Source organism: Phocoena sinus, chromosome X, assembly GCF_008692025.1.
Source record: "Phocoena sinus isolate mPhoSin1 chromosome X, mPhoSin1.pri, whole genome shotgun sequence".
In the NCBI taxonomy this organism is placed as follows: Eukaryota; Metazoa; Chordata; class Mammalia; order Artiodactyla; family Phocoenidae; genus Phocoena; species Phocoena sinus.
Window position 1 is genome coordinate 39,177,245 of NC_045784.1, and position 12,498 is coordinate 39,189,742.

The following is a 12,498-nucleotide window of genomic DNA, read 5'->3' on the forward strand; positions in this document are numbered from 1 at the left end:
GCCTTAGAAAGAGAGGTAGCAGCTCAAAATAACGTGTTGTTTTTAAATAGACTCTCATCCTTTCTAATCCAAAGGATCAATGTCATTAGGTATCATAATGACCCCCTTCAACTGCCAAAACATCTACTCTACATAGCTCACCCTTAAATATATTGTTTTATCTTCTCTTTTCTGCCTAAGCATGAAGTTGTACATAAAGCAATGCTTCTTCTAACTATATTATGTTTACAGTTTGCAGTGGGAAAATGAAATGAATGTGAGATACGTGTATGGCTGTCTACTCTCACATTTATCTGATATAACAGAGTTCCAGCAGTCTTACCAGAATGAGCAGCTTTAATACTTTTAAAAATTCCTGGATTAAGAATGAAATGAGATGGTTCAATGTCTCTCAATAGCCCTTTATTTAACCAAATGGAAAGTTCATGTCGGTGGCCTCCGTGGGCTCCTAATGCCACTAGGAGATCAGGTGGTTCTCAGGAGGTCAAATGGGGATAAAAAAAATTAGCAGTGAGGCATAAGACAGTAGCAAGGTAGTATTAGGGGGCAAGAACCTGAGCAGAAAGAAGAGGGTTGAGTCCACAGTTCAATTCTCAGCACCCTTACCCTTTTCCTTGTTTTTCTTGAGACTTCCCCCAACTCTTATGTACGATTTCTGTGTCAGTCAGCAGCTCAGCTGAGGAACCAAGTACACAAACTCTGGAGTGAGGTGGATCAGAGTTGGAGTCCTCACTCCATCACTTACCAACTGAGGGATCTTGAGCAAATCACCCAAATACCTTGTGTTTCAGTGCCCTCATTTGTAAATAAGAGATAATAACGGCCATCAAGCTTTTCTGAGGATTGAGATAATGCATATCAGATGCTTACACGGGTGCTTTGCACATATTGAAATCTCAAACGGTGTTGGCTATTGTTGTTGCTATTAAATTCAATTTTGAACTGAGTTTCCAGGAACCACAATGCACATGTGTGTTTGGTTCACTGTGAGAGCCTGAACTATAGGTGATTATGAATTGTGATTTTTTTTTCTTGGTTTGCACATGACTAGATGCTGTCTGTAGCAGCTGCCCTTAACATTTGCCAATTTAAAAAAGAGGAAGCAGTAAATGTCAGAAGTAAAAGGCTCCAGGTCACTTTGCAGTCCTTTTGCTCAGAGTTTTGCACGGAGCATGTGCGCTAAAAGATGAAATGAATAAATAAACATCTTCCACTGAACTATAGCCTTATCTTCTCTACAACTCATTACTTGTGGGAACCTTCCTTAACTATATTTTAAGCCAATAATCTTTTATAACACTTTGGGCCAGTTCTGTGGTTTCTCCAGTGTCAGTCATAAACAGGGACAATTTAAAAACTTTATTAAAATAATATTAAGGTAATGCCATCATACAAAAAGTCTTTATGCTCTCCACGAAGTTAGTCCGTTACATTTATTTAGCAATGTCCTTCAAGGTTTTGAGAAGTGTCCAAAGCACTCTCTGGCAGTATCTCTGACCATCTCGACCTCGTTTAATTCCAACTTGCTCGCTGCCTTATGCATGAAAATCTCAGGGACATGGCATTTTCCTGGGCACCTAGGAGTTTTTTTTTTTTTTTTTTTTTTTTTTTTTTTTTTTTTTGCGGTACGCGTCCTCTCACTGTTGTGGCCTCTCCCGTTGCGGAGCACAGGCTCTGGACGCACAGGCTCAGCGGCCATGGCTCACGGGCCTAGCCGCTCCGTGGCATGTGGGATCTTCCCGGACCGGGGCATGAACCTGTGTCCCCTGCATCGGCAGGCGGACTCTCAACCACTGCGCCACCAGGGAAGCCCCCTAGGAGACTTTTTAAAAAGGGATTCCAAGCTGGTTTGCCCTTAAGAGGCAACAGGCACATAAGGAATTTCACTCTTTGTTTACTTCCAAGTTCTTTGTGATGCCATATATTTGGAGTTGCTAGAATAAGTAAAATTAATCTGTGCCATAATGTAGGGCTTATGTTATAAGATCTAGACATATGTTTTAGACAGGTTGTTAAAAAACTGAAGATGGATTAGAAACATTTGCAAAAATCCATAGCATCTGCTAACTTTCTATGCCTCTGCTGTCCCATACAGTAGCCACTAGCCATATGTGGCTATAAAGTGCTTAGTATGGGGCAAGTCCAAATTAAGATGTGCTATAAGTATAAAATACATACCAAATTTCAAAAGCTTAATACAAAACAAGAATGTAAAATATCTTATTAAATAATGTTTTATATTGACTACAAGTTCAGATAATAATATTTTGGATATCCTGGATTAAATAAAATATATTCTTAAAATTAATTTCACCTCTTTCTTTTTACTTTTCAATATGGTTACTAGAAAACTTTAAATGGCATATGTGGCACATCTTATATTTCTACCGGAGAGTGCTGCTTTAAGCTATTTTAATGAGTAGTCCAGATTTCACATATTTGTCAAAAGGGGGAAAATTAATGCATTTTGACTCTCTGAACTTAGGTTATTTAGGGATTAGTAAACTCTGACATGCCCACTGTCTCCTGACAGCTCTACAAGACCATCAGCACTTAGTAACCCAAAGGAAAGCCACTTAGTAACCCAAAGGAAAGGGTCTCAATTGGGCCAAATAATAACCATGGTCCCATATGCCAGGATCTGAAGAGTGGAGCGGAAGGAAACTTAGAAGGTAACACAACTAAAAAAGATGCATCCAAATGCTGATGTCCTAGCCTATTAGTAATATGGGAAATAAATAAAGAAGAGAAGACTGGATTTTAAAGTGAGAGAAGTTATATTTCAGAGTGTTAAGGAGCCCACGAAAATATTTTCAGGATGAGTTTATTGGCCTGGTTCTCTTTTGAAAAGAATTTGTAAAGCTTTATCCTATCTGGTGTCTCACCATTTAAATTTTTACTTGGTAGTAAGGCTCCTCAGAGCCTATTAGAAAAGTTTGTTTTCAAAAGGAAAGGAAACAAGCTCTATCAAAACATCCTTAGTATCTTCAGTGTGTCACAGCAGGCTTCTTGGTGAAAATAATGTTAGTGTCTTCTGTTCTCTTTCTCTTTAAAATCTTAAAGCACTCAGCAGGACAGGTACAAATGTCCATCTTTTGCAAATGGAGAAATCAAGGTACAAAAGCATAAATAACATGGCCAAGGTCACCAAAAAAGTCAATGATGAAGTGTGTGTGTGCGCGTGTGTGTGTGTCTGTAGCAGACACTGCGAAAATTCTGTGGCCCAGTAATACCAGGATAAGAGTCTTTGAGGGTTTGCATTCAAACAGCTGCTTTGGGATCTAGACTGTCTACACTCAAAGGGTCAAAGCTCAGTCACTAAGCCTGGCTGGAAGCAGTTTGGTTATTGTTAATAGATATGTCACCCAGGAGACTGCTGCCTAGGCAGGTGAGAATCACTGATATCTGCTGGAAACACTGGGCCTAACCTCTTCTCATAGACCATAAACTATCAAAAGTAGAGTCTGTGCGTAGAAAACAAACTTATCGTTACCTAAGGGGAAAGGGGTGGAGAGGGATAAATTAGGAGTTTGGGATTAGCAAATACACATTACTATATACAAAATAGATAACCAACAAGGTCCTACTGTATAGCACAGGAAACTATATTCAATATCTTGTTATAAACTATAATGGAAAAGAATATGAAAAAACGTAGAGACATTTTTCTAATTGCATTTTTTAAAATAAAAATGAGAGGAGCTCTTCATAAAAAGTTCAAGCAGTACTCAAAAATACAATGAAGAAGGCAACAAATTACCTCAAATCGTACCATTCAGGTTAAAAAAAATAGGGCTTCTCTGGTGGCACAGTTGGTTGAGAGTCCGCCTGCTGATGCAGGGGACACGGGTTCATGCCCCGGTCCGGGAGGATCCCACGTGCTGTGGAGCGGCTGGGCCCGTGAGCCATGGCCGCTGAGCCTGCGCGTCCAAAGCCTGTGCTCCGCAACGGGAGAGGCCACAACAGTGAGAGGCCCACGTACCACAAAGAAAGAAAAAAGAAAAACCTATAACATTACATTCCAGACTTCTGTGTAAGCATCTACAATATAGAAAGATGGCTGGCTGGCTGGCTGGCTGGCTGGATGGTTGACATGGATGGACAAGCGAACGAATGGATGACAGAGAAAGAGGAAGGAAACAAAAAAGGAAGAAAGGAAGGAGGAAAGAAAGGGCAAAGAAAGAAATACGAGTATCTGAGATTCAAATCATATTTGTTGTTTTCACTGACATAAATGTACTTACATTTAATGGAAGAAACGTAAACTGAAGGAACTGAAGGAAGAGCTAAACTTCAAATAAATGTTGCATAACCCAAGAAAAAGAGCCCTGTAGCATAAAGTCAAAAGATCATAAAAATTATTAAGAGATTTGAGCCTTTGTTTTTTTATTAGCTACAAGTATCATTTTGGTATATACTGATTTCATGCTATGAAGGAAGATTTCAGTAGCCCTCACCTTTCTTATACCTCTTCCCTTCTCACCTTCTCCACATTCTGATTTTATAGATTATATATATATTTTTACCATATAAAGGCTTTTCTAAAAAAAGATCTGTAGTACATTCTTTACTAGAGTCGTAATTCTTCCAATTCTTTGTTTAAATCTTTATTGAAACGTATTTAATGTTTAGTGCCAATTTCATCCAAGCTGATCCATTATTCCTGAGTTCTTTATTTGGAATCATCATTTGATGATACCTTGAAGTGGAGTGATGCTAGGACAAAATTTTAAATTGTGTGCCATTAGCTTAGTGGGCAGGATGCAGGTGCCCAGAAAAGAAATGGCACAGGATTGAAAGGTAGAGAAAGTGGTAAAGCATTGCAAAACTGTCGCCTGGATGATTGGGAAAGGCAGACCAAGTACTTACCAACCTTGAAGCTCTAAGAGAAACTGTTGGAGTTGTTAGTGATTTGGTTTTTTTTTTTTGCGGTACGCGGGCCTCTCACTGTTGTGGCCTCTCCCGTTGCGGAGCACAGGCTCCGGACGCACAGGCCCAGTGGCCATGGCTCACTGGCCCAGCCGCTCCACGGCATGTGGGATCTTCCCGGACCGAGGCACGAACCCGCGTCCGCTGCATCAGCAGACGGACTCTCAACCACTGCGCCACCAGGAAAGCCCTGTTAGTGATTTTTTACTTTGTAACATGTTTGCTTTCAGCAATGGTGTAGCTCTGGGATTGAAGAGCCAGGATTGGAAACCCTTTCTTGTCATCAATTCTCAAATTTTATGATCTATGGCTGCTGTCTTTTCCTGGTTTAATTGTGCCATGGGATTTTTTTTTGGCTTTATTTTAGTTAGTCACTTTTCCTTTTCTGTTGTTATTTCTTTCCATATTAAAAGAAAAATCTTTGATCCCACAAATCTCACACCGACTTCACCCCAAATTGTCTCAAATTCAATAACTTAGCCCTGTGCCCTGCACAGCAGTCACCTATATTAGATGTGCATTACATGTTAGACAATTTGAATAGAGTATAGAAGCTTAACAGTAACCGATTGGCAAAGTATCCACCATATTACAGAATGTTCTTGTCACAGAATATTAAAATCGTATCTACAGAGAACTTTTAATGGCATTAGAAAATACTTGTGAAATATTTATAAGTGAAAGTATAAAAAAAAAGAATCCAAGAAAGTCAAATATAAACGAAATATGTTGTGTGTGTGTGGTGCATAATCTTAAAGTACAAATAACTGTAAATTACAAAATGTGATCAAGAATGTGAGGAGGAGGGCTTCCCTGGTGGCGCAGTGGTTGAGAGTCCGCCTGCCGATGCAGGGGACGCGGGTTCGTGCCCCGGTCCGGGAAGATCCCACATGCCGCGGAGCGGCTGGGCCCGTGAGCCATGGCCGCTGAGCCTGCGCGTCCGGAGCCTGTGCTCCGCAAGGGGAGAGGCCACAACAGTGAGAGGCCCGCGTATGGCAAAAAAAAAAAAAAAAAACTAAAAAAAAAAAAAAAAATTAAAAAAAAAAAAAAAAAGAATGTGAGGAGGAGACAGGACTTGGGAAGGAGTCAGTGGAATAACTGGAGTCAATTGCAGAACATTTTAGGGAAAGGTGGATCTTTAACAGGGTTTTTCCAAGAAGTGAGAGGGTAAGTTTGGCAGGAAGGAAGAGGGGCAAGCTAGGTGCTGGGGCTCGGAAGGAAATGACAGAAACCCTCCCATCCAGAGGACAGCGAGCTCTTCAATGTGTATTCTTGGCGCCTCAGTTCATGCTCTGACTCCATCACTTCCTGCCATATGCAATTAATTTCTTTAGCCTTTATATTCTTACCTGTTAAATGGGAACAAAACTTCTAGTTCACAGCCAAATAACTTCCAGTTATTTGGGACTCACGTTTGTGAGGTCCAAACAAGACATAAGTGTGAAAGAACTTGGAAGTTCTAGATGTCCATACCAGAGTAACGTTATCATTGTTATTAGTTACTGGTTGTAGCAGAGGCCAATAGAAAGGCATGGGCTCTGTGAGGGTGTGGCAAGGTAGGCTAACACATTTTAGGTCATCTTGTACTTCCTTCCAATCCCTACACGCTGCTGAAGCTTTCACCTGTTACATGATCACCTTTATTAGTCACCATCCTCTGATGAGCTGGGCCCATGTCGTTGCATCTCCTTTGGACTACTTGGCCATACCCCATGATGACATCGTATAGATGTCATATAAAATTTCACACAGAATTTAAGCTACAGGCTTGTTTCCTTTCATGAATTTCACCATCATAACTGAACTCTATACATCCTCTACCCTCCACCTCCAGTATAATTTAAAACTAACTCTGTTACCCCCAACTCTAGTTTTTGTTAAGTTTATCCAGATGTGTGTGCGTGTGTATTTGTACACAGAGAATATGTTTACTGATTTTATCATATTTTATATTCTAAAAGGAAACTTTGAAGGCTTAGAATAAGTTCATCTCATATCCCCGAATATTGCGCCACATCCAGCCATTGAAAGCATCGTGTTCAGCAAATTATTACATGCCGAAAATCTGTCTGTATTTTCTAAAGAACACAAATGAGTACTTTGGTTTCCAGAATAACTAACACAAGCTTCAGAATGATCACTAAACAAATGGGTTTCACTTGCTGAAGAGGAAATTACTATTCTACCATCTGGGGGGAAAAATCTCCCATGATGATAAGACATATATGTTTCCAACAAATAAATGAAATGGAATGGGGGTGGGTGTGGAAGAGAAGGTTCAGGAAGCCCATCTCAGCTCGGGCAGACTCTCGGAACCAGTGAGCTCTGTGTGGCATGTGTGACGTTCATGTGAAAGGGGCAGCTGTTCCTGGATGAAATACAAGATTTTGTCTAACCTGTTTCTGGATTCTTCTGTCATCGTGAGAGAAGCAAGTACACCCTGGACTTTGATCCAGGCTTCTCTGGATTAATAGGATTGGAGGAAGAGGCATGCAGAAGGGGATACTAAGAGTCTGAAGAGGACTGGGCACTCCCCGTCTGCTGATTTCTGGGAGATGCTGAGGTCCTGCATCATAGGATAGTTTACATTCGCCAAATGCAATTAAAATTTGAATATTTTCTTTTTCAACATTTCGCCTCTACTTTTGTTGCTGTTCTCCAACACTGAGAGACAGTGATCTCTTCCAAGCAGATCACTCAACTGGTCTTATCATTAGAGATCTTATTTCCGCTGTACGCTTTTTTTTTTTTTTTTTTTTGTGGTACGCGGGTCTCTCACTGCTGTGGCCTCTCCCGTTGCGGAGCACAAGCTCCAGACGCGCAGGCTCAGCGGCCATGGCTCACGGGCCCAGCCGCTCCGCGGCATGGGGGATCTTCCCGGACCGGGGCACGAACCCGCGTACCCTGCTTTGGCAGGTGGACTCTCAACCACTGCGCCACCAGGGAAGCCCCGCTGTATGCTTTTATGTGCTTTTTTTTTCACTGTATTTTCCACTGGCTTTCAGAGTTCTCACCAAACTGAGGGGCTCTGCCATATGGCGCCTGTTCCATGAGGTTGTTTGTGCAATAGCAGTTGTAGCAACAAGTAGTAGGCAATATATTTGAGAGATGGCTCCTCATCCATAGGCCTCTTCAAGCCCTGAGGTTGACCACATACAACACAAAAGGGACTTTGACAGTGAGCTTGGCTTCTGCTCATTGGGAAGTAAGACCAGAGCATTTTTCTTTTTTTCTCAGTTTCTCCCCACAGCTGAAATTTGGAAATGATGATCAGTGTGAAGTTGGGCTCTTAAATTTAAGTCACGCTACATCTTTACATTCACCAAACTCCTAACAGTTTAAGCTTTTGGGCCTAAAGCAGTTTCATGCATACTTTAACTAGACACTAGTTCCAAATTTCAGACTTATAAAAGCTTCTGAGACAGAGGAACTCTATTTGCCAATAGCCTAAATTGTACCAAACTTCAGGATTTTCTCCAACTCCTTCCAAGTAACCCAAAAGAACAAAAAACAAGCAACAAGAAAACGACCACACATGTGAACATGCAAACACACACACACACTCTCTCTCTCTCTCTCTCTCTCTCTCACACACACACACACACACACACATGATGAAGGAGGAGGGGGCACAAATTAAAATATAGCAAGATCCCTTAAGAAGTTTATATTTTTTATCTTTTTCTTTTTAATTATGAGATAGTCCCTAAAACGGAACATTTTTCACAAGTCACTTTCAAGGCATGTAAACAGCTGCCTTCTAAACTATCCTAGCAGAAATTAGCATGATGATTTGTGAAACAGATTAAAAACTTCCGTAGATGTTTCACGATACACGAAGGACTGCATCACTGATTTGAGAAGTGCAGAAAACACCTTCTAACTTATATAGATTTGAGCTGAAGCGATCACTTTTCCCACTGATAATTAAATCCCAATATAGCTCAGTACCACGTCTTTGAATCACAAACAAGGTTTTGGAAAACCACATTTTAGCGACATAAGACAGATCCACTGTAGTACTAAAAATGAATGCCACTCAGTAGATAGAAACATTTCTGGCAGATCAGAGGCAGACAGCAAAACGCCCTGCACATCACAGCACACCAGGGGTTGATGCATGCTTGTTATGGGCCCAGCATGAGCACATCCCATCTGTCAACAGACCATTTCTTCCAGAACTATCAGAGAACTGGTGATACTGGGAGTCCTCCTTTCTTGGGAAACACACCCTTCCTTTGGATAGTTAGCCTATCATGGGCTGCTGTAGCACCGCCCTGCCCCCTTTTGTGAGTAGCTCCATTTCACCAGTTTCAATTCCAACTATCATATCCAAATTCCCTAGCTTACTGTTATTAAGGCTGCATGTAAAACACTGTCTTCTTTTAGCGACCATGTAAAAAATTGAAAAAAACAGAGTCCTTGAGCAGGCTGATTTGAATTGCAGGATCTGACAATATGAGAAGTAACACACTTGATACTCTTGATATGCTCAGCCTTTGGGTCGAGAAATACATGCAGGTCCGCTGAAGAAACAAGGCATAAATATACTAGATATTTGCATGAACCACTTGGGAACAGTATTTGCACTTGGGAACAGTAGTTATTGATATAGGTAATAGAGAGTAATGTCCAAATGGCCAAAGTACTGCCTACCATGACAGAGAAGACAACTTTTTGAACTACATTCTTCGGCATGTAGAGTTATCAAGAGTTCTGCTATCAAGAGTTCTGCTCAATAATCCCAGAAATGGATGGAGTAATCTGAGATGCTTTTTACAGGTTCAAAATAATAAAAATGACATATAAGCAAAGACATGGAGGTGATGATGGTGGAGAACAAATACTTAGTTTGGGGAGGACTTCTTAGCTCTAAGGTCTTTATTATTATTTATCATCGTGTAGCGCTTCACTGGATACAGCCACAAGGAGGTCAAATTAGCACCCTTATCAAGACTGAAAAAAACCTTTGTTTCATAAATTCATTAGTGTTTCAATCATGTCAGGATGAGAATTAATTAGAGAGTAAGTAAGTATATCAAACACGTACAGCAGAAGTCAGAAAATAGCAATATAGGAACATGAAAATCTAGGTACCAAAAGAATATTTTAGAGTGATTTTCTCTAGACAGGATTATTGGAGGGGTTCTTTAATTGTTTTTCTCTACCACATTTTCTTATTATATTTTTACAGTAAACATGCTTTCCTTTTGTAATAATTCAAAAGCAGTAACATTTATTTTGAATTTCATACAAAGCAATGTCGGCATATATATTTATTCTGTATCAAGTCAGAGATACTGCTTAATTACATTTTCTTAGCTGCACGTGGGTTATACGAAATAGCTTAAGAAAGCAGCATTATTCGGTCATCACTCTGAGAAATTCAAGTATTACATCGTTTCCACAGTTGATAACTATGAGCCATCTCTTTCAAACAAGGACCATAATGTCGGCCATAAGATTTCCAGATAAACAAAGCGTCCTGAACTTAGCTCCTGACTGCCAAGAAACCCTGCCCACACACGGACAGAAAAGTGAATACAATTTCTAGTCATCTCCTTTGTCAGGAGAAACCTAAAAGAGATCATAGTGTTCTGGGAATTCAGTCTCTGCAAGTCTTAAAGGTTAGGACAAGAAAGACAGAAGAAATCAGTCAAGATGAGCTACATATAAAAGCAAGGAACGCAATGAAGAATGTTTACTAAGTGCTGCTGATGGATGTTCAACAAATCACTCTATCACCATGCTACTTTTTCATTTCTAATTCATGTGTCTCTTTTTCCACTAGACAAATAGGGAAGCAAGGTGAAAAGGCTCATAAAACAAAATCTGAACATCAACATCTATGTATAAATGTTACCCGCATTATACCAAATCAGATAGATGTTTATTTCCTGTTTTATTAAACGATTGACAATGTACAGTCTATTATTTGTCCTTCTTGATATTATCACCCACAAATAATATCCAGGTGTCAACACTGTTATGTATATCAAAACTGACTGTTGCGAGTTCTTCTGTCTCCTAAGGGGATGATTTCTTCTGGTGAGGAACTTGGCTCTATACTGCTCGCTTCCACTTACGGAGGCAAGTGAGGGAGAGAGAGGAAAGACTGAAATTCAAAACCTCTGCCAGTCCTTCCGTGGGACTACAGAGTGGGGTCCAGGGTAGGTGAGTCTTTGCCTGTCAGAGAACATCAGTGACATTGTGGACCAAGAAAATGATGCTGGGAAAACAAGGAGCAGGGAGATGCCAGAAGAGTCTAAAGGCAGAAACATAGTGGGAGACTGGAAACCACAGAGAAATGTGGCCAGTGAGAAATCCCCAGGGGCACACTGTTTGAAGAGCTTATTAGAATCAGAACGTCCAGTATTCAATTCTAAGTTGTTTATGTTTTTGCAATTGAACCCCTTACCCACACTGTTCAAAACTTCAGTCAATTTTGCTGTACACAAATGCTTGGGGTGGTCCGAAGAAAATCAAGAGAAAGAGATGAATTTGAACCCAGGTTGACATAGAACAAAGGAAAGAAGAGAGTCACTGGCCATGAATCTGAATGAGCATAAGTATCATGGAAGCAAGAACCATGAGCTACAAATGATCATGGGAATTGAAACCCAGTAAACTCACAGGAATTTGGGGGAGATCAATGGAGCTTCCCCATGAAAGATGGAATTTGAGACTTGACTTACTTTTATGTAAATCTCTAAGAGAGTGAGTTTAGCCTATATACAGGACATAATGACTAAATTTCAAAATATTATGTTAGACATGTTGCAAATACTCTATAATGTGAAGTCTAGGGCAGCATTAGTAAAACTATACACAGGTTTTTGTATCACATGAAAGAGCCCGTTATTTTAATAGAGGTATTTAATAAATCAATCACAAATGTTTTTTCTCTATTGGTTTTGTTAAACTTTTCACCAAATGGGCGATACCACTTCATCAATAACCTTCCCAAATAGGTTTAGAATTCTCCTTTGATAACAGTAAAAAAAAAAAAATTCTCAGAATGGTTGAAATATACTTATAAAATACATATGCATCATTCAAGGATGAAGGAGATTGTCTGAGGGGAGGATCTGGAATTCATATATGGAAAACACCCATAGAGAAATCTTCAAATCCTTCAAAGGCTGGTCCAGGCTTACCTTTACATGGTAAATCAGACGCTCTACTTCATTCACTTTGTAGGTCTCCAATCCTAGCTCCTTGGATAATCTTAAGATGCGATTCTGAGTTGGGCCAACATAAGATCCTCCAAGGTCCACATATTTAACTTTTTGGTTCTGTTTTCCCATGGAAAAAAAATAAAAATAAATATATGTAAAAATGTTATTCGTAAGATAAAAAAAAAGACAGCCCTGAAATAAGCAAATTGTCATTTCATAGGTTCTAGACACACGTTGAGGTGTATCCATAGAAACCTGGATTCTGTTAGCAACTCTACTTCAGTCATGCAACTTAACAGTTATAGAATCATTCCTTAATGTAAAGCAAAACTGATTGACCTTGAAATAGGCAAGAGACTTCTGAACTCCATCATTCTCAATACATACCACA

General features: G+C 40.0%; 1 protein-coding gene across 1 annotated transcript in view; it reads right to left on the reverse strand.

Annotated features, from left to right (window-relative positions):
• MAOB (monoamine oxidase B) overlaps positions 1-12,498 on the reverse strand; it is a 113,869-nt gene that overhangs the window by 55,700 nt on the left and 45,671 nt on the right. The window contains exon 3 of the mRNA XM_032620151.1: positions 12,087-12,224. Coding sequence (XP_032476042.1) covers positions 12,087-12,224 — 138 coding nt within the window. The remainder of the gene's footprint in view (positions 1-12,086; positions 12,225-12,498) is intronic.